General features: G+C 47.3%; 1 protein-coding gene across 3 annotated transcripts in view; it reads left to right on the top strand.

The window, feature by feature from the left end:
* LOC126525485 (uncharacterized) overlaps positions 1 to 23,314 on the top strand; it is a 188,817-nt gene that overhangs the window by 103,462 nt on the left and 62,041 nt on the right. For all 3 annotated transcript variants that reach the window (XM_050173374.2, XM_055067689.2, XM_055067687.2), the window contains exon 2: positions 16,681 to 17,016. In XM_050173374.2, the coding sequence (XP_050029331.1) occupies positions 16,681 to 17,016 (336 nt within the window). The remainder of the gene's footprint in view (positions 1 to 16,680; positions 17,017 to 23,314) is intronic.

Genomic DNA, 23,314 nt, shown 5'->3' with positions numbered 1-23,314 from the left:
ATTAGGTAGTTGTGTATCAGCGCATTAGGCAGCCATCCCGCTGTCAAGAACAGATGCAACAATAAAGATTCGCGGGGTCGGTCAATGAAAAAGCAACAAAACTTTGCAGCACAGTTCATGTGAAACGGGCCAAATTCTCAGCACACCAGTATGCCATCGTCTGGACTCTTCTAAAATTCCGCCTCATATCTCGAACCAAGATTATGGTTTTTTCCCCTCACTGTGGTGACTTGGACTAGCTTCCACAAAATCATTTGCCTACCGCATCGGAATTGCTGCCTGTAACGATTGCGACAGCGGGGAAGCCATCTAGCACGTCCTTTGTCGTCGTCGTCGTTACGGCAGAAAAATAACTTCATGGCTGAGAAATGCTCTCTGGAGGAACATTTCGCTTAAAATTCGACTGAAGGATTCAAATGTGTCCCAAGGATTACTGAAGCTTCGTTACAGATTCTCACAGGAAGTTGGTAGCAAGCGGGCCCATAAAGTGCTGTCACGTTAAACAAATTAAAAAGAAAAGCTAATAATATCTCTCTTCGGGATTAGTATTGCTTTAAGTGTGGGATAACGTCATTAAATAATGTTAGTATGTTTTGTACTGCTTCGTGTTTATTCATCATTGCGGCTTTCGTAATAACATAGCCGTCATCGGTGTCGTGCAACATCGTGTTATTTCATTCTTTTCATTTCCCAGCTCTTAACTGCAGTGGTACTAAAGATACACAGAAGCTATGATCCATCGGTAACTCAGTCTGATGCATCATGTGCTTTTCTTGCAGAAGTCGACAAAATGGCAACGTACCAAGGTGAATGAAACTTCTCTCGAGTCTTTCTCTTCTATGCTGCGCTTTCGTCGCCATATATGTCGTTATTAATGTATCTCAGTATCGCATTAAATTGAGAAAATACGACCTAGCCCTATGTGGCATATAGTAAATAGTTTATTTCTTTATTTTCCAGCGTGCTCACAGCTCATGTCTTGATATTGTCATAGTATATTGTGCCTCGTCTAAATCTCTAATCTTTCTACATACTATCACTATCTGATAAAGATGGCACCAGATAAAGATGATCCAGAGATGCTGGCAGCGGCCGCAAAAGCCAGCAAAAAGTTTGTCCCTCCTGTTCAGAATAGAATGACAACTACGGCCAGAAAGCGGAAATCAGGCTCATCGTTTCTGAAGAGTTCCCGGATATGCACGGCAAACCAACGTTGTCGAACGCTTCCTGAGCGCAGCAGCCAACCACATTTAGTTTGCGCGAAGTAAAATGGATTCGCTGGAGTTTCCGTTATCAGATCGCGCGTGGTTTCATTCCCCCGTCGTACAGTGAAGTTGTACACGGAAATCGCTCCGATTCAGACACCCGGATGTAGCACCAGTGTCTTACGAGATACAATGTATGGTACAGGAAGGTTTGACCAAGCAGCTGCAGCAGCGTAAAAGGTATCCTCACATTCCTCTGGGAAAGGTTATAGTTGAAGCAGGAACCGCTTGTAGGAAGCCTACGGTGACTTGGCATTAATCTCTGTCTCGACTGCCGTGTATATACGGGCTATCCTGGTTTGCTCTCCATGTGAGGAAGCTGTCTTTCCCTCCTCGAGGCTTCTGCGTCACATTAAAAAAATTTTGTTCCACAGGTAGTAGTGTTTTATGAACAGAACTGCAAAGAATAAAACAAGTACGGTCTTAAAATCGAACCGCCGTTATACCCATCACGAGGCGAGCTTGGAAGGTTGGCTGTCCTCCCCTAACCGCTGCCGACGAGAATGGCAGTTCAAGAGAGGTCATCCGCTTTCCTTTCTGACAGAGTCACTAAAAGCCAAACGAACCCTGACATTTGTGCGCACGAAGCCACCCACACGTCACGGAAGATGTGTATGCACACATCGCGAGCTGTGCCACCTGCGACTCGCTGCCGCAGCAAGCGACAAAGCAAGCGCGGTTTGCGTGCGTTCGTATCGTTTGCTCTGCATGCTCACGTGCCTTTGCCATACAAGACGCGTGCGACACACGGAATAGAAGTGATGCGACAGGCATTTAGACGAAAAAGCCGCAGGGCACTATATCTAACTGCCCCTCTGGCAGGTTCGGGTCAGCTGCGCAAAAAAAGAAAAGTGCCTAATTTGTGCAGATGACCGCGAAGAAAGCAGAAGTGCCGAATTGAGGGGCAGACGACCCGCTGCCCGCGGGAACGTCGAAATAATCAACCAGACGAAGAAGAAAAAGAAGAAGCAAAACGGTGCAGACGGTCTTCGCGGGATCTGGTTTTGGTTCGCCGTCGCGTCCCGCACTCTCGCCGAAGTTTCATATCGACCGTTGCTCATCCTGCAACCTGCTCGCCACCTGACGAGATGTTTCTCTCAATGGCCGTCTCGTGTGTGTGTGCCTTGTGTTGCTTGTTGGTGGAACGCCTTCAGAGGCAACCTACGAGACGATGCGGGTGAAGCCAGAAAGCGGGTGAGGGCGCAGGCAGGAGAGACTCACCTACCCGCCGGGTTTGTTTGTGTATTTATGCCGCCGGACCGAACGCGTCGGAGAGCTTCTTAAGAGGGCTTTCACCTGTTGCAGCCGCGCACGCCAAGGCATGCTTTGTCCCCGATTCGAACTCGGCTGGGCTTTTCGTACGAGGAACCAAGGAGCGCTAGGCACCTTTTCTTGTCCACTGCGCGCGCGCGCGGCGTGGCGATGCGATGAAAGAAATAGAAACAAAACGAAACAAGTTGCACGGCAGGGAGGGCGAAAAGAAGAGAGAATACCACTCACACTATGTCTAGCCCCCTACCCTCTTCCCTCAGCTGGCTCCCGCATCGAATCGGCGGGCAGCCGGGCTTTCACTTTTATAACGGGAACTGAGATTTTCGGCTGGCTGGTGAGAGCACCCCGTCCTTGCTGCGCATCGTCTGCTTCTCTCTGTGAGCTGGAGTCGCTTGGCCTTATCGTTCCGTCGCGAGTTACCTGTTGTGTGTTCTAGACAGTAAGGGGCTCATTTCTCTTGGCACTCGTTTGTGCTTGGTGCATCGTGACGCTGACTGGAGGCACAACTCTGCATTCCCGGCAGCACTGGGATGATAGCGACTCGAAGTGGCAGCCTTGGTTGCACGTGGTGATCGTCTGTAATTCATCACTTGCGTCTGTGGTGTCGTGACTCCGCACAAGTCCACTGTGGCTGGAAAACCATCTGCATCATCTGGTGAGGATATACGCGCCCTTTCACTACAGGGTTCTAATTTCCTTTGCGTGACGATGACAATGATGTTGGTAATGAAGTCAGTCTCAGAAATGGAGCGTTCTTGTTTTCCTTTTAGTTTTGGTTGTCACAGAATGCTGTCGATAACGTCAGCTCGAGTTTGAATTCCAGTTATCGAGTCTGTGAACTTGCCCCCTTTTATTTAATTATGCCGTAAACCAATTCTCAGACCGAGGTGCGTTGTCTCGGTTTGGATCTATGGCAACGAAACCGCACGCTTGAAGTGGAGCTCGTGTCAGACAATTCTGGTTCGACGCAACGAATACAATATTTCATTTTTGAGTTATATAAACGGTTGTGCTTTTAGGGAACTTTTGGGGCTGGTGTTCGTTCCAACTACACAAAGTTATTTTGTTTCGCAGCTGTACTCTAAATTACGCGTATCGCTTGAAACTTGACACGGGAGAAAACGCAACTTCTGTAAAGAAGTATAGACAGGCATTACGTTAACTGGCGGTATGTTGGTGAACACCAACATACCGGATTTGCACCAAGCAGGATTTGCACCAAACAAATTTTTTTCTACTACATAATAATTGGAAGATGTTGATAACTTTAAGCGGATCCGACTGCTGCTTTTCACATAGGATACAGATACATATTAAAAATGAAATAGATTAATAAAAGTTACGGGGCGTCACTAAAAAAATAAGTCAAAAGAACGAAAATATCAGACTTGAAGCATTAACTGTTGCCGTCCCAAGTTAGTATCGTCCATTGCCATTGACATTTTTAACTTTTCTTCTACTGTTACTTGAGCATTACTTTGGTTTATTCTGCTTATACTTTCATCTTCCGGGACCTAATTCACAAAATTTGATCGGTGGCCTTCGCTAATATTGCGACCTGCATCATGATTGGCTGGAATTCGCTCTTACGAACAATTCTAGCGCAAGCGCTTCTCTTGTGAATATGGGCCCTGGATATTACACTTAGGCTGTCCGAGCTATGCTTTCCGAATACAGCTCGCATTTTTAATATATTCTTTCAATAGCGTATGGATGACCTTTTGAATATTGGCGCCTGAGAACGAACGACACAACGAACAAAGCATTAGCTTATATTTGTACCCATTCTCTTATGTTGACGTCTGTTATCATCTACTTGACCGGGGAAAATAAAAGAGGGGGGTTAGATAGCATAGGTATGGACAGCGCCTAGTCCCACTAAATCTGAAAGAACGGACGACCTTTATTTTAATTTTTTATGCCGTAGATTGGCTATCCGAAGTTATCCAATGCACTAAGCATGCATGAATTAAAAAACCGTTACCATAATTGCTACCCGCCGCGGTGGCTTAGCCGCTATGGTGTTGCGCTGCTAAGCACGAGGTCGCGGGATCAAATCCCGGCCCCGGCGGCCGCATTTCGATGGGGGAGAAACGCGAAAACGCCCGTGTATCGGGGGCACGTTAACGATCCCCTGGTTTTCAATATTCCGGAGTCCCCCACTACGGCGTGCCTCATAAACAAATCGTGGATTTGGCACGTACGTAAAACCCCACAATTAAATTCAACCATAATTGCTGTTGATCCCGCAGTATAAAGTCACAGCCGTGTGGGGGCGCCGAATGTTCTTCTACCGCTAAACGCTATCTACTGCGACATGGATGGTGTGGCCTGGTGCCTAAAGGGAAGACACTGGCAAGAAAGAGAGAAAAACAAAGCAAAGGCTGAGAGTTTAAGCAGAAAAAAATCTTACTTTACTACGCTGATTGCGGAAAAAGAAAATTGGGTTAGAGAGTGAAGAACGGGTAAGGATTACCGAAACGGAAATGGGCACGCAAAATCCAAAGGTGGCGCACGCTACCATCGCAGCATGTCTCGCAGGAGTCGAACTAGCTATAGGGCTCCGGCTGCCCCTGTAGCGCTCGCGTCTGTGCACTGTCCCGGTATCTTCGACAGTGGCCGGCAGTCTAACGCGGTGCACAGCACAATTGCCCCTCCGTGCTATAACGGGGCCAGATGCACACAAAATGCGAGAGCGTAAGAACGAGGAGCAGGAGGAGCAGAAGAACGAGCGAATTCCACAGAAATGGCCGATCTGCATGTACGGTTGATTCACCGCCTAATACACAGACCGTGTACCTGCAATTCCTAATGTTCAGACCAGACCGTACATCATGTCTCGAGGTAATAAATTTGCAACGCGCCCGTTTTCAGCGCGAAGGACCGTTGGGGCGAGCGATTCCGTAAAAGTGGCAGTTTGGGCTATTTCGAAACAGCGGGGGGCTCCAAAAATAGTCGTGCCGTTAAATCTACGGGATCGTTATTCCAAGGTTGCAAAGAAAGAAGGATCGCCAGTCTGGACGGAATCTGCCTATTCTCGCTGCTAAAACTGAGTCTAACCGACAGACGTTCGCTTTATTCGGACGAAGAGACGCGGTTTGAAGAAGTGCGCGCGAGCGCGGAGATGGGGGAGGGAGGGCGTACGGCCATCTGCGTCCTGTTTCTCCGCGCTCGCTGCAGCAGTGCAGCGCGTATCATGTGACGGGCGACTAATGTCCCAGTGCGCGAGTCCCAAAACTAGCGCACTGATACGCTGCCGATACTGCAGGTCCTGGCGCCGGCGAATGCGCACCAAAGTAAGACCACCGCTTGCTACATCCGCACTGACCAAACGTATTTGGGTAACAAATAGCTGAGCGATGTTAGTTCGAGTAGACCGCTACGGCGTTCTTTTTATAGAAAATAAAACGCGGCATGACGCGTTCATAAAAGGGAGGAACGAACAAAACTTGGTAAGAAACAAATAATGTTCTTCGGTGTATATATAGGTTATCCACGTAAGCGACACACTTAAGTTAGTTTCAAGTATAGTATTTATGTATAGGGTGTCCCAGCTAACGTTAGCCAAGCTGTTGAACGAATAAAATTATTTAAGAAACGCAGTGGGGGGGGGGGGGGGGGCGGGCGAAATACAATATTAAGACCTGTGGTTTTCGGTTGTCAGAACGCTGATGGCTGAACACCGTAGGTTTCACAATTGTATCTTTCACTGTGTTTTCTACATCTTTTAAACTCAAGCAGACGACAACTTCGTCTGCTTGACTGTTCTCGGACAAGACTCTTAGCTCTTGAAGATGCAGAAATTTCCTTGGTTAATTAAGTATATATAGCGAGAAGGTGCCTGACTTAAAAAAGCAGAACAGCAGCTGATACCACGGCCGATAGTGTGAGATGACACACATAGACTTTAAGGCCATTATATACATTGTCTTGTTGGGACAGCTCTGTGGGTCTGCTAGAAACTTGTGGCACGAGCAGAAAAAAAAAAAAAGACTGTTCAGATCCAGCCCTTTTGTTGGAATCTATGTGACGTGAAGCTTTCATGAAGTGGTTAATTAAACGGCGATGCGTACGATTTTGCTTTCTTTCACTCTGTGCAACGTGAAGTCTCGCGCAATGCTTATGTTTGTTCACCATAAAAGTCAGGCACTACTTTATTCTCGTGCAATTTTTGTGTTTATGCACTGCACCGCTCACGAGCTATTTCGAAATGCTAACACCAAATCAGGCGGATGTACACTGCGTCTAAGGCGCGATCTCGCGAGGAGGAAGGCGATGCATGGCGCCTCTCTCGCTCTCTCGATCTTGTCGAGATAAGAATCGCGATGGCAGAGAAGTATGCACAGAGAAGTACGGCGAATGTGTTGCTACATTTAAAGATTGTGTACTTCTTACGCCATGTTGGCACGCGCTCGCTCTAGAGAACCGGCCAAGAATAGGCACACACCGAGTGGCGCATACCGAGTGGCTCAATCAAAGAAGCCGTTGAATATTCCAATGCGATATTTCATTAAGAAGTGAATGTGTTATAGATATACTTATTAGCGCCCATATAACCTTCGTATATATATATATATATATATATATACGGAGGTGCCGCAGGTGGGAGCCGAACCCACAACCTTCGCATTTCGCGTGCGATGCTCTACCAATTGCACGTGAAATGCGAAGGTGTGGGTTCGGTTCCCACCTGCGGCAAGTTGTTTTTTCATCCACTTTAATTTCCATTAATTTATCATTTCTTCATTTCATTTATTAAGCACAAGTAATTTCCCCTATGTTGTCCTTGGTGTCAATGTTTGTTGGCTTCTTACGATATGACTATATATATATATATATGCACCGAGATACCCAGCAGCCGCAGCCGCGCCGAACCCGGGAGAATAGCAAGCGGATAAAGGCAGATAAAGATGCGCTTTAATAAACACCAAATATGAAGATGACGGGGCCAGTGTGCCTCTTCGTGCTGTCTTCATCATCGGTCTTTAATTGTCCCGCCCCATATTTTCCGAGCACTATGAACTTAACCAGCCCAACGGCGTGGTTCATTATATAGGCTGAATCACGTAGATCGCTTAACCTAATGAGAGGAAAACTAACATTTCCGCAGGAGCAAGTGAGCTATAAAGTTTCCTAACTGGTACTAACAAGAGCGGGTTGATATTCTACTAATGATGGTGCGGCACTGGGAACAGCTGAAGGTGCTTTATTTTCTTACCTGTTAACGAAATAGAGACGCGAAAGTTTCGCGCTTTTCTAATTATTTTATTGAGTAGAAGACTAGCGATTTCAGTAATCCTATTATGGGATTTTAGTTACTATGCAATCTGGTGTACACTTCACTCTTTGGTGAACGTGCTTCAAGACAGAAGGTTCCTCAATCTAAACAGACGACACATCTTTCAAAAATATCTCTTTCATAATAAGCGTAACAAACTTTCACTCAGAAAAGTAAAAAAAAAATACCGGTACGATAGCCATGTTTGCTTCCGCGCGAGACTTCTTTTGCTCCACCTCGCTTTGTTGAATTTAAAGACAGCTTGGCATACACCTAATCGATTTCGATTAGGTTTGTTGCAGTTAAACGAAAATGTTCGATATCCACCGACCGTCGGAAAGATGTGTGTGGTTCAGCGAAGTGTGACGCTGGGCCAGTTGATGTACAACTTTCAATGTTTGTGGCGCAAAAGGTGGCTAGAAGAAAAATAAAATAGACGGTCAGAAAGAGCGCCAAATCAACAATTTGCCTCTGCGGCTCTTTCCAGATACTGAGAGCTGCCAAACTACGAACGCATAGGAGATATAGCTACAGCTAGGCATCGACTTGGGACAATAAGTTCGCTAAGCCACTGCTGCAATTTCTACACGTGGAAGGCCGCCACCATTTTATTTAAATACACATCTATGCCACAGGGCAAGCTTTACAAATAAATTGCTAAGGCAGTTAAATATTATGATGTACTAGACAAGTCATTGTTTCTGAAGACCACTTATTGATAGGAAAGCGGCGACGTCGACATGATCGTTACCAAAAGTTCCGTAATGACAGTTCTATTCCCGGCTGGAACTTCTGGTCGTGATGACCTGTGCAGCCCATTGGAAGCGAGCGCAAACGACGATTATTTGTTCTTTTTTCTCGAGTGTCTCGCATTTCGTCTTGTTTGAGTGGCACGCCCACTCATTCGATAAGCGCCCGCTGAACTGTCGACCTTGGATATCGTTAACGTCATCCTTCAACACACGTGCTCCACCCTCTCAATTGTGGTCGGCGGATACTTTTTTGAGCCTCGTACAAAGATTACAGAGGTCGGCGTAACGCTGCAATCGCTCGGCTATACAATTTGAATTTTACTCGATGTAGCCTTAGACTTCGTTGTTTTTAGTATATCCTCTTGTAATTAGAGTGACTTTCGACGATTGTTAGAGCCAAGCTTTGACGTTCGTCGTCTATCCTCTCCTAGCAGATGACAACTTGGTCTACTTGGTCTGTGCACCTGGGTATGTGGTACTGGGTATGTGCCCTAAAGACACCTTGGGTCATTTGGTGTCTGCCCATTCTTCGCCAATATCCCAGGATGAGTATGCGTCACTGTGATACGAGTGTTATAGAAACCTTAAATGCATTTGCATATCGGTCGTGTTCCTGCGCGCAAACACCTCTCATCGACATTCTACCCTCGACAAGTATCATATGTGACCTTCGTCCTCGTGACACGTGGAGTTAACAGTTACAGGCGAAGCGGCCGTGCTCCTGTCATCCACTCGCCAACTCAAGCAAGCTTCGCTTTACTTAGATTTGAAACATTTCGTTGTATCTGCGGCATTTCCTGCTGTAATGCTAATAATATATTAGTAGCCATGTATTTGACTCTGAACATACTTCTCATATGTTTGCTACTGTCTCCGGGTTACGTTCATCATTGCTGATTACTACAGTGCAGCTTTCATTTGCAGAAATTGAATGTATGAATTTGGGAACTAATCGCTTACGGGACTTTCCTTTGGATTAATTAACTCGCGGTTATTTCAGAGCGTGTTTCCTTCCGAATGCGCCTAACATTTTGATAGTAATCTCCGCGACGCGTTAATCCTGCGTCTCGCTTTCTGTACCAGTAGTTCCGAAATTTATTTGCCGTCACGTATCCCTCGATCCATCGGCAGGTCTTTGAGCGTCGCCTTCAAGTACACGTTGGTGATTCTCTGAGAAGAAACGGCGAGTGGTCGCGCAAATGAAACATGTTAATCGCTACCCGCGCCTGAGCCGACGCCGCTTTCGCCTGCCGCGCGGAGGGAAAGCGAGTCGGCGCGACTATTCGCGTGCGACTCGAGGAAAGTGGCGGTGCTCTTTGAGCCGTTGCTGCCCGAATTCGCGTGCGGCTTTCGTGCGCGTCTCCTCCGCTGCGCACGCGCGATAACGGCTGCGTGGGCGCGCAGCTCCTTGGCGCCACGTGGCGATGAATGGAGAGAACCGAGGCTCGCAGTCGGTTGCCATGCCCCGATTAAAGCTGTGCAGCTTTGCTCAAGCGTCAGCCAGTTGCTGAAACCGCGCGCGGGCTTCCTCTCGGGCGTTTTGCCTGTGCGACCAGACAGTTTACTATAATACTTTCCAGAGGGGACTTCACGTCTGAAATTTAACTACCACAGAAATGACGGTTAGTGTTTTTCCGAGCAAACGTACACGGACAAAGGATTTAGCGATGAAGCCGATTTTCTTCACCGCCTAATTGAATGTCACCTACAATTGAGGACTGCAGTTCAAACTTCACTTTGCTAGCCTTTCCAGTGCACTCGTGAATTTCAGTTTGTGCATCTAAATTACGAATAAATACAGTTTTCTTTCGCCTACCCCGTGGCCCGCATATCGTTGCTCGGGGTTTTACACGGATTTCTAAAGTCATCGTGTTTGCACTTTAAGCATAGTTGTGGAACCGTTTATAATGTTTTATCTTTCTAAAATTCCAAGTACTCGTAGTTTTCCGAACACAACGAGGTAATTAGTCTCGGCGCCCACGTGCATAATTGTTGCGAATCGTTGCATTGATAATGCGATATTTCTTTGAAATGTGTATATTTGCGTTGTCACAAAGCCCGTTTGAAGCCACAAGTCAAGGCGAATCCGTGTGCTGTCTATGATTTCCATGCTGGCTGAACTGCCATTTTTGCAGCTACCGTGAACGTAGCGCCACATTTCCCTCGAGATAGTTTTGTGGAAAACTAGGCGTGCTACCGGCAGCCTGAAATGCAGCCTGTGTATGTGTGGAGGCGCCAAAACACCTTGCCAGAGTTGAATAATCGCCTGTGTAGACATCCTTGTATGGGAAAGAGAACAAGGCCTCCGAAATGGTGTCCTGGTTACACTGATTAACGGCTGCCTGTAAGCTTTTGTCAAGGAGAACAGGACGCTGCAAACACGTAGATGCTGTTTCATTATCTGGTGTAAAATTCGTATGTGTACTGAAGGTATTGGAAGCCGCCGATAAAGAGAGTGATCAAAGAGAAGACGAGGTTGATCCAGTTGGGTGGCCGTGTGTCCTTTGTTTTGTAGCACAAGTAGTAAAAATGAACAATCAAATATAGGCCCCATTCGTGACCTCGCTGAAGACTTGGTCAGCGAATATTTTTTGTGCGTATTTGGTTCTGAGAGTACACGTGCTGCCAGCCCTTTTCACTTTTTGCTAACGCAAACGGACCGCGTTGCAGGCGACATTACGGGATGAGCTGTTAAGCCACGCCTGCCTCGTGCTTTGTTCCCAGCCCCTTCGTGCCTTCGCTGTGTGCTCTTGAGCTGCGACTTGTCTAACGACCAACAACAAGTTCGGGTCGCGCACTCATTCAGTCTGGGTCGTGTAAAGCTGTTTACCATGTAGATTTTAGTCCAAAATCGCCATCCAATGCATAAACTGGAAAATGAAATCGATTTTTTTAGTGATTGATCAATTGGCAAACTGATCTTTAATGAACGCTACCAGAGCTGGTCGTCAAATATGGCTACAAAATGGTGACACTATGTGAGTTCCCCGTATAGCTTCCCGAGCGCTGCACACACATTGCTCAGACGGAACGCGCGATTCCACCGAGGGGATTCACCTCCTCGCTCTCCGCTGCTCTGAGGCTAAACGTGGACAGCGGAGCAGCGCGCCGAGGAGGAGGGGCTGGAGAGTGTTTCTGCCGCGCACAGAGGCGCGTGCAGGCGCGTTTTGCTTGCACACACGCCCTGTCGTGCGAGAAGCAGTCGTCACGCAGCGGTGAGCGCGCGCGTTCGCAGCTTTCGTGATCGTGCAAGCGTCGTCGCCCCTTGTGTGGCTGCACACCGCCTCTCCCAACAACCCTTTCCTCCACCAGAAGTCTCTGGCGGACGGCTTTTATCTCGACGAAAAGTTCCTCTTGTAGAAGCTGCCGAACTGTATCGCCACCATAAGATTCCCGCTGGGCTGAGGAAAAAAAAGAGGCGAAACGAGCACGCCGAATTGGCGTTTTATTTTGTCTTTTTTTTCCTTCTCGATCCTGCTTGGCACCGAAAAAATAAGGAAATCGACCGCTATCTGATGAGTAGTGCGCGAAGAAGGCTTCTGTTCCCCTCGTCGGTGCAGTTTCGTCGTGACATTTCTTCTGCAGGTCAGGGTTAGCTCGGCGGTTGATCTTCCTTGAAGTATCTGAGCGCCTCGATGTAATCCCTTCGCCGAGACCTTTCGACATCGTAGCATGCTCCGTTCACAGTACATCGGGCAGCCCCCAGAGGTCACTACTGACATCCTTACACTGGCTATACTTCAAATGGGTCACTGGGGGCTTGCTTCCTTGCGTGCAAACAGCCTCTGGCATTTCTTGACATTTTCTAGCGTCTGTTATCCTCTATCTTTCGACAGCACAGCATGCTCCGTCCGCATTACTATGGCCAGGCCCCAGAGGTCGTTGGTGACGCCCTTCGACTGACTAATCCCAAGAGGCCGCTGTAGCTCATGTCTTTGGAGAAACAGCTACTGGCATTCCTTGACATCTTCTTGTGTCTACATGTTATCCTCTGGCTTTCGTGTCCTGAATTTCTGGCTATTTCAAGATAACGTCAGTTCCTCGAGCATGTTTCAAATCACCAGTGCTTTACACGATTTCGCTGTATTGTCCTTCTCCTGCTCAATCTACCACTTGTCGATAATGATTACGGTGCTAGTGACGTGGCCGCACTTTTCGTAGCAGGCGGACGTGAATATTGCGTCCTGTGGGCATTAGGACGATGCGTCATCTATCCCTATTTGCATGGACACTGTGCTCCCGAATGGCGTCTCCGCGATAATATAGCCGTCGGAGTCGAACGAAACCGTGAGTTTTCAACGGAGTGGCCGAGCCAGTTCTCAGACGCACCGGCCAAACAAAACAGCGATACCTGAGTACTGTGGTCGTAGTAGGCGCTTCAATGAGCCCAATTGAACGCGGTTACGATTACCAGATAACTGAAGAGGCCAGTTTGGCGGGCGATGTTCAGCTTGGATTGGTGGTTGAATTAGCAATGCCGCGTGACTTTAGCAGTCCGACCCAAAGGCGAGCGCAGGTCACTGCACAAGACGGTGTGAGGGCCACTCACGTTCAGTGCAAGTTTTGATGTCATTTGAGATGGCACTAGGCAGGGGAAATTTCAGCAGCAGTTTTTGCATATGCAACTTCTGTGTTTTTCCAGGGACTAGGCCCTTGTCAACGCACTTTATCGCAAGTGGCACGTACACAGAGGATGAGGAAGTGGAGATGGGGCGAGAAACTCGGTCATTTCTTAGATGGTGGCCACTACAAGTGGCGTACACTGGCAAAGTGGAAAGTGACGAAAGCTTCAGGATTTCCGTCATCTGTAACCCCTGCCCATCGTGGATCGCATCGCGGCCTTCCGTATGTGTTCGGAATTCACTGCACGTGTGTGTGTCAGCACTCCATATGGTGTATCGTGCAACTTGCCCTCGCCTTTTGTCCATATGTTGCAACTTGTCCATAGGACTATATGTGGACTTCATTTACTGCAAACTTTGTAAATATATCTCTAGGGTATAAATGTGTAAGTGACTGTATGTTCTGTTTAAGTGTTTATCACTGTATATCATAATCATCACCCAGCATCTGCAGTAGCTTGTCAGGCGATCAGCCAGGTTGACATCTCCAGCATATCATTAAAGCTCGTATCTCTCTCTGTCTCTCTCTCTCTCTCTCTCTAACCTAACTACTCCGATTTTCTGGACGTGTGATGATACTGCTTACTTTAAAATGGGTTTCTTATTATTATTACTCTTACGTGAAAAGGAGTTGCCGTCGGTATCGTTGGTGACGGAATCCATTTCTTTTGTACTTATTTCAGAAAAAGAAAAAGAAAGAAAAGGCGATATATTCTAGCTAGCTACTTCAATTAGGTAGCTAATACTTCGGGAAGTAGAACTGGCATTCCGGACTATAGTTGGTACAGCGAAGCTCAATATTACAAGGTATTACAGGGCAAAGAGAGAACAGTGAGTTATAAACAAGAGGAAAGCAGTGAAATAAAGATTGATCCAATGAATAAGCAGCAATTTCGCAAGGCCTCTTGCTGGGCAAGTTGGTTTCTGATTTTGCAAAAAAAGCGTTGAAAAAAAAAACAGCACGTGCACAAGGAATTAAGAAGCGAGCGAGGAAAGCGCCGGTTATATGGCTCCTATAAATTCTCAGGTTTGTCACATCCTTCCCGCAAGGATTAACAGGTAACTGCAAATTAATTTTAATTTAATAGTTACTTCACTAGCTTCATATACACTACTAGTTGTAACATAGCAACGCCCACGTTGGCGCTCCGTAATGTTCGGCGAGGGACCAAGGAGGAGGCCTTTGTCGCAAGTGGACGTCCTCTATCGGTTGGCACCCACTCCAACAAGCTCATCAGTGCAGCGACTTTCTTGTGGCCTCTACTTTGTTTTCTACAAAAATAGAATAAAAGTGTAATTGATTGATTGATTGATTGATTGATTGATTGATTGATTGATTGATTGATTGATTGATTGATTGATTGATTGATTGATTGATTGATTGATTGATTGATTGATTTTACATCGTTATTCATGCCTTCCTACGTTTTCTTCGCTCTTTTATATATTCAGAACACGTACCAGTGGCGAATAGAAAATGATAATTGTTTATGACAAACTCGAGTCGCAGCCTTTCCAGCAGCGAGCAACACTCCTCCTCGTATTACGGCCCGTGTCGATCAGCTGGAATCACACTAAGAGTTTCAGTGTTTATATACAATGTATTGATTTTGTTAAATGTCGCAATGAATGCAACACGGAGCACTTTTCTCCCTACACGAATACACGCTCACTTGTCTTCATTATGGTGTTCACATTCCTTGCATTTCAATGACAGCGTTGGTAGCGCCCTCGACAGCTTGAGTAAAGTATAAAATTTATTTCTCTTTAAAAATACACCGTAATTTATCTCACTCTACTGTTAACTTTAACTCGCGCCATGGCGTTCGTGCTTTAAAACTTGTCCAACCCAGCTGCCCCCTTTTGACTGGTTGCTAAGAACCTGGACCTAATATATTTGGTAAAAAAGATTACTTTCTATACACCATGAGTCTGAAAGCATTTTAATTGTGTTAGCATTAGGATAGTAAAAGTGGAAAAGAGTGTATGTGTGTGAAGTATACTCACAGCTGACGGCGGCTCCTCGAAGAAGCAGGACGTTTGTCGAGTGAGCTCCTGAGAAACACTTCGCAATGCGGTGAGCGCGGTTTAAATCGTGGATCCGGGGCAACAAAGAGGTGCGACGCAATGCTAACGCATTTCTCTCGCACTTGCCGCTAAATCCCCATTGATTTTTTTGTTTATGCTTTTTATTAAGAGCAATTTAACGAAGACATTTTTGCAGCAAATTAATAATCACTTCACGCTACTCGCTATTTGCCTTTTGCATTAGCTGCGAAAGCTATGAAAATGTCATCAAGTGTCACGTATTCTTATAATTAGGCAGTTAACCGTAGAAGACAATACTTTTACTTTCGCTAGCGTCGTAAGACAAATCAGGGCATCAGTAGAAGTTCCCTGGCTGAAACTCATGAAACGCGGATCTGATTACGCCAAACTCCTGGTTACATCACAGGAATGTTTGCGTGTCTTGCAGTTCGTCATAACGGGATTCGACTTTGTACTATGGTGAAACGGAGTAAGATGCACGTAATTAACGTACGCGTACAAGGTTCTAGAAAGGGTGAATTCGACATAGTTAAAATGCGGGCAAACGACGCACATAGTAGCGCGTAAAGTTGGCATAAGTGGGGCGTACTCCATGCGTCTATCACAATTTAGTTTAATATGCACGCATCTAGAGACGGGCGATCTCTTAAGCGTACAAGGTAAGACGAACGCCCTGCCTTCTGCGTCATCTTGTCCTTACGAATTGCGTCCTGAGGTGATCGCACGTTTCTCGCTTTTGCGAGGTAGACAGCTGTTTGTTGAAAATCAGCGTTAGGCCGGCGTACCGATACGTGCGCATTTCCCTGCACATCGTAAAAATAGTGCTTCGTGCTTAGCGCTGCTTTGTCTTCTCTAAAGTTTTGTAGCAAGATTTCATACTCGAGATCGTTGATTACAAACACTAGGCACTATGAGTTATAGTTAAATGTGAAATAATAGCTAAATTCTGAACTTGTTTTCGTTTGTGCCCTTCGTGATGCACCCTCCAGCGAGTAGTAGAAACCAATATGGAAGGTCCTGCTATGTCGTACAGCAAACCATGGAAGCAACAAGTTGACGTTATAGTCGCCGTATTTCGGACACCACTTATGCCGAAATGTCTAGGCGAAGGCAACTCCCAATTTTTTTCTTGTAAATCTAGGCAATTGTAACAGTGCGAAGTGTTGTATTGAAAGCTCTGGATCGTAAAATGTGACATTGCTATATGAAACTTGAACTAGAACACTGCTGAGCAACGGTAAAGGTAAAATATTTTTGTTTTAATTGCGTTCAATGGAAGACGCACGTCTCCGCATATTCGCCTGCGTGATATTCTGGGACGGAGGGGAAGAAAGATGATGGTGGGCAGAAATAGAAGAGAGAGAGAGGTACGAAGGTGTCGGACATGTTGATCGCGCGTTTCCCGTTCCGTTCGAGTGACGTCCGCGTGCCTCTACTCGCAGACCGGGCTTACGTGGGCGGCCGGCCTCAGCCCAGCCGGCACCCGTCGCAGCAGCAGCACCACCACCACCACGCGCACCACCTGGTGGGCCACCCGGCCTCCGTGGCCCACTCGCACCACCACCAGCCCTCGGTGGTGCACCACCAGCAGGCCAGCTGCTCGTCGAGCGGGGGCTCCGGCTCGAGCAGCGTGCACAGCGCCGCCTACCGGCCACAGGCGCCCCTGGTCAAGGGCCCGGCTCCGGGCAGCGCGGCCAGTGCGGCGCGCGCGCGCAGGCGGAGGATGAAGTGCCTCATCTCCCTCGGGCTCATACTGCCCGCGCTCGCGGGGGTCATCGGTGAGTCTCTCCTGCTTGCGTGCACTCGAAGGCACGGTCACCGGCACGAGGTGACCGACTTCGGATGTCGCGACCCTCACTCTACTGGAAAAAAGACTCGTATACCGTGAACGAGAAAAAAAGGGAACCGAGGGGCCCGACTTTTATTACACCTATCGTAAGAAGGCTTCTTGTGATATGATTAATGAAAGCCGGGCCCCCTTCGGTTCCTTTTCTTCTCGTTCATTACATCACGAGGGTCTCGAATCCGGCAGCATTGATGCCTTCAGGTAGCATGTGTGGGTTTATTGACCGGTTGCCTTCACCCAAATAAGATCACGTACTTGTGACGCCGGCGGCAGAAAGGGTGTTCCGCATCCCCCACCAAGGTTTGCTAGTGGTGGCGCTGGCTAACACTCCCAGGGTTAGTTCTGGTAGTAAAACATAAATACCCCAGAAAGTGGATGGTAAAATGGCGCCGCGGTAGCTGCATTTGTAGGAGCACCGCACGGACAAGGCGAAGAAGAGGGTTCGTATCTCACCTGCAGCCAGTTGTTTTTTTCGTCCACTTTCATTCCCATTAATTTATTTTTCTTTAATTCAATTAGTAAGTACAAGTAATTTCCCTTACGTATATACCATACTCACATAGGATCATATCGGTTCATATGAAAACATACAGATTTTCATATAGGATGCTATATAATTATACAGAATATGGATACAGGGCATATGAGGGCATGGGGCATGTTTGAATGAGGAACGCTCGCCGCTTGATTAAATCGGAGGTAATGTAGGTCGACAAAGTGGCTCGGACGCGAGTGTACTGATATTCAGAGTTCGTCTCGTATTTGTCGTGTCTTTCCAAATGCAAACAGAAAACTGGATGCTTTCATGCGGCAGCAACCACTGGGCAAGGGTTAATGACCTCGGCGGTGCACTCTTCGCCACCTTCTCCGCCTTATCACCACCTTGATTCGCTTTGTTACTTTCACTCACGACCTCCCGCCCGCAAGGCCGCAGCCCTTACCACTTCGGGTTTCGCCAACTTTCTTTTTTCTTTTTGTTTCGAAGCTACGAATCTAGTTATATTGACGACATGCATCGATGTAAAGAGCCAATTCAACGCGTCGTTTTGGTTCCATTGTTTTTTGTTTTTTTTTTTGCTTAATATACATTTCCGTTATTTCTGCGTTGTCCCAAACGTACATGTAGACCAAGTTCACTTCACTTGTACCGAATCGCACACAGCTCACAAGTCGCACGTTATCTCATACTCTCTCTCGGTGAACTGTTTCTGTAGACTGTTTCATATGTGCGCCTAAGAAACCATCTAATGCACGCCGCAAAAACCGTAACAGTGCAGCATGCTTATTGTAATGCCGTCGATGCCTCTACGTCTGCGGTATATTGTCTCTGGGCCCTTTTCTGGACTACGCGGATGGCTTAAAAGGCACGGCATACATCATGCTTTGGCTCCGAAGTGTCCAATGTACGCACTATCACCATCGTTGCTAACTCGAGTCTTGCACAAGCGAACAATGTCGATTGCGCCCACACCTCCATGTTGTGAAGTCGCCCACTCGCGCAAGCGCCAATGGCGTGCTCTTTTTTCTAAATTTTGATTGCTCCACGCTTCGACCCACAGTTCTAGCCATCGAAGCAATTCTCGCCGAGTATTAATAATCAACAGGAGGCCCCGCAAGACACTAAGAATTTAACCAACAACTTCATACTCTCCATACTTTCATACTCTAAACAAAAACTCTGCGCTTTGAATCCTTCGACGTAAAATGCAAAGCCTAATTTGCTGGGTATTTTGTCAACGGCGCATCCGGAGTGCGTAGCTATCGTCTATGAGTCAGACCTCATTATAACAAAACAGGCTTTAATGAACTAATCGACATAGCGAAGTAATCGTCATTTCCCTTGAGTACTTCCTATAGAAACCCGGGGATCTAAAATCTTGTTTTAACGAAGCAAAAATTTTGTTTAAGCTAATATAAGGAAGTAAGTGTGGCTCCCTCTTCAACTTCGTTATAGCGAGGTTTTACTCGTGTGACTGGTATCGAAGTCTTAAACCACTTGCGTTGGAAGGTCCAAGAACACCACCGTAGCGCTATTTGCTCTTTGCCCTTCCAAATCCCTTTTACAAAGCCTGTACTCCGTCTCCTCGGAAAAATGCCTGATCAGTTCCCGACTACTCGTAAAGCCAACCTCTGCGCTTTTCACTGGAAGCAAACTCTCCTTTCTTGACCCCGTGAAACGGTGACCGCCAACGAGCGGGCCGTTCTGGCCGCTCAAGCGGAGCGAATGGCACGGGGAACTTGGCGGTACAGCAAAAGTAATGCCTCGCGCGATCGGCGACGTCCATATGGAGTAGCTGTATACGTTTATTCATTCATTTCTCGGCTCTTTGCGGCGTCTTCTCAGGGGCTTTGCCGCCTAGATTGCGACAGCGCCAGAAGTCGTTGACCTTCTCCAGCGCTGGCGTATAGAAGAGGAAAGATCGCATATATACGTGTGAGGAGTATTCATTCAGATATTCCCATACGGCAGTCTGGCGCTGCCGTCGTTACAGCGATCGTTCAACCGCGGAGGGATGTTTGATGATCTTACTTCACCGCACCTGGCTGAGGGGGCAGTTGTGCCCGCTGTATGTTTTTTTCTTTTTTTAAGCGAAGCGCTTTTTGCCTCATTCGAGGCACATTGGGGTATAGTAGGTAGGTAGATAGGAAGGTAGATTCCTGTCTCACTTCATTTCGGACCTCTGTGCTAAAAAGAAATGCATCAGCGACAGTGGAATCGAAGCACTGCCTTCGAGCACAGCAGTTAAATGCTCCAACAACTAAGCCACGGTAGCGTGCATACTCCTCTCGTGCCGAAGCCGTCCTTGGGGACCTTTCGCGCATGCGTCACTTGCCGGTTCCTAGTGTTCTTTCCGCGTGGAAGCTGGCGCTTTGAGACGCTGTGTTAGACTGTACCGCATTCGCGATCGGCCGACATTACCCAATACTTTTCTTGTAGCATCTAACGCTACGTAGTAACTGTGCGACGTTGTAGCACTTTCATGACCCAGGTTGATAACGTGTTAACAGTTCTTCGCCGAAGCACTAATGTCATCGTTGTTCTAACGTGGACCACATGTCACATACGCAGGTATAGGAACGATTGTACAACACTTAGTCGCAGGCTAAGTAAAAATTCGTGCATCTCCCGCTTACGCCCGTTAAATACCTCTGCAGGGCAACAATCTACCTGTCGTATGATTTCGCGTCGAACGGACGCAGTAAGAATCATGCCGTGACGATCATCGTCACCACCGTCGTCGTCTTGCTGCTTTCGTAACACATACGTACGCTGGCGTCACGCACACACACACCGCTACTCGATTTATACGAACGTGTTGGTCCACCAGGTAAAGCTCTGCCGAACTCCAAACAATGCTGGATGATTAGCAAAATGATTCGCATAACACAGATTGCCACAGTGCGGGGAATCTGTGCCACTTTTTTCGTACGTAGTACCTTTGTTTTCTTGCATTTCCGCTTGCTTTTTACACAGGCTGAAAGAAATAATATCCGGTTTAGGTATATTACTGCTACGCGTGCGTTGATTGTTTTCTATTTGGTTAGCGATCGCTTTCGACAGAATTATCGATGTTGTTATGCTACCATTTTCGTGCAACACCATATTGCCGCATGCGAATGCTACTCAGTTAATAAGGATTAGCCTCAGCTGTGTGGCGTGATGCTGAATGCTTCAATGCTAGAATTTGTTGACCTTATACGACGGCGCGACGGTGCGGGTACTAGCGAAGGTCAAGAAAATAGTAAACGGCTCTGGGAGCGGCTTCACCTTGGCGAAGCCGCGGTGACATCACTGGCGTCGCCCGTAAACGAAGCGGACACGCGGGGACGCCACCAGCGGGGAGGCGTGGGTAAACAAGTAAATAGAACGCGGAAAGAGCCGAGCGAACGCGATCCGCTGCGACCCGTGTCGCGCTCGGGGTCCCCGCGGAAAGTGTGTCGTTGGCATCGAAGGTGAAGCGGCGCTGCGAAGCACACAGAAACGGGGGCGGGGGATATTTGCATGCCGCACGTCTCCCCGAGACATCGACTCGGATTGCACTGACGCTCGAGGGTGGTCCCGACGCCAACTTTCTGCGAGGAAATTTGCTTCCAAGTTGACGTCGACGAAAACAAACCCGGCCCTCCGAATAACGCTCGGCGTGTTTTGGCGGTGAGGCTCTCGCATTGTAAGCAAGATGCGCTTCGAGGCAGAGTTATTTTTCGCTGGTCAAGTTACCCAAATGGCCACCGGCGTCGGCCGGCCTAACACTCGCCTTTCTTCCGCGGTGAACTGTGCTCGGCAAGTAGCCCGCGCCATGAAAATCCCGACGAACCCTGTGCGCAACACCAAACCATGTAAAAGGGGGGATTGGGCCGCTCCCATGGCGGCAGTTTCCTGTTTGAAAGTTCCATAGTCCTTTAATGGAACGTGATGTGGTGGTAAAGAAAGTCGCGAATGTATATCGCAACAACTAGCTCCATGCGTACCAAACACTCAGAAGAAGGGGAAGAGGCTGCAATAGCTTTAGCACACGCATCAAGCACTGCATCGTGCGTCGTCACCGACTCCAAAGCAGCCGCAATTAAGGACACCGAGGGACTTATATCACCTCAAGCATACCGAATTCTCATTGGAACACATGTATACCTGCAGAAGAACTGTTCGACTCTTCTGGACGCCAGGCCATGCAGGGGTAATTGGACTGCCCGAGCAAGTATCAATCGGGAGGGTCACTTGCGGCGCCCACCTCCCTCTGGACAACAAATCCCCGAAGAGACTCAAACAGAACTACAGCCCCCAGAACCCAGCAGGGACCATTCAATAATGATGTTTTATCTCTCTCTCTCTCTCTTTCTGTAATATTATGAAAATTTTTTGTCGGTGTCGTTGGCTTTGGGAGGATGATGGTGTAATATCACGCGAAACAACATGAAGTAAGAACAGGACAAAAAGGAGGGTCCTCTCCTGTCCTGTTCTTACTCATTTTTTGTTTCGCGTCATATTGCATCAAATCAAGTATATGAACCAACTAGACTAGCAACAAGTACTGATACGATACATTGTGCGTGATGCCGGCTTCCTCTCGCTTAGGTTAGCAATACATATCAAAGAGATAGTATGTCGGTCCAAGAAACGAAGCAAACAAGGTAATGTTAAAGTAAAATGTAAACAGTCTGAGCCGACTAACGCTTAGTTCACTGATATTATATGTCTCAAAACCACACTTTGGATAGCCGGTAATGACAGGTCGTAAAAATTGAAGTAAAAAGTACAATTGTATCATTTTGGCGCTGCGTCCCTGTGACATCGACAAAGTGGTAGCGGTGTGAAGGGCACTGTGCTTCATGAGCGTTGGGGTGTGCACCGCAGTGCTCACGAAACACTCACTGAACATCCGTGAAGGAGCTTAAGAGAAACTGACTGCTCAGCACGAAACACGCAGTGGTCGCAAACGTGAAGGTAAAGATAACTATACTAAGTAAGAAAGAATGAAGCGATAAAACAGATGTCGTTGATTAAAGGCGCAGTAACGACAACAGAAGATGTGTTTATTCAAGGAAGAAGAAACAGCAGGATGTCTGACTGTGTTGGCGCACTGCTGTGATTGCGAGATTGAAACGAAGAGCTCGAGAGTGTGACGTCACAGCCAGCACTGCCCGGTTGTTTGTGTCGCACACTAATTCAAGGCTTCGCGCTGTCATAAGAGGGAGAGATCGCTAGATGAGAGAGAGAGAGAGAGAGAAAGAGAGAGAGATAAGGAAGAATGAAAGGCATGGAGGTTAACCAGGACTGAGCCCGGTTGGCAACAATTCATTGGAGAACGAAAGGCGAAGAGGAAATACAGTGTTGATGTCGCCAACGTACTGAAATCGAACTGCTCTTTATAACAGACGGTAGCTCACTCCGGTAGTGCTGAGAGCAAAGGAAAGCAGAAGGGCAGAGAGGTAAACTAGAACAGTAAGTCCGGTTTGCTACCCTACACTGGGGGAGGGAGGAAGCAGAGTTAGAAAGCTAAGAAGATTGGAGAGAGAATCACTCACTATCGCAGTAAATAATGATCACCACACACTACCACAGCACTCTATAACGTGCAGCCCAACGAACATCATTTAAGGCTCAAGCCGTTTTTGCAGCCGCCTTGTTTTCCTTCAAAATTGTATCGGTGCTTTCGGTGCCCTCTTCTGCGATGAATTATGAAGTCGGCATTCCAAAATGGTTTGTTCCGACAATGGTGGTATATAAACGC

Source organism: Dermacentor andersoni, chromosome 8 (assembly GCF_023375885.2).
Source record: "Dermacentor andersoni chromosome 8, qqDerAnde1_hic_scaffold, whole genome shotgun sequence".
Taxonomy (NCBI): domain Eukaryota; kingdom Metazoa; phylum Arthropoda; class Arachnida; order Ixodida; family Ixodidae; genus Dermacentor; species Dermacentor andersoni.
Note: the sequence above shows the minus strand (reverse complement) of the source record. Positions and strands in the feature narration are given on the sequence as shown.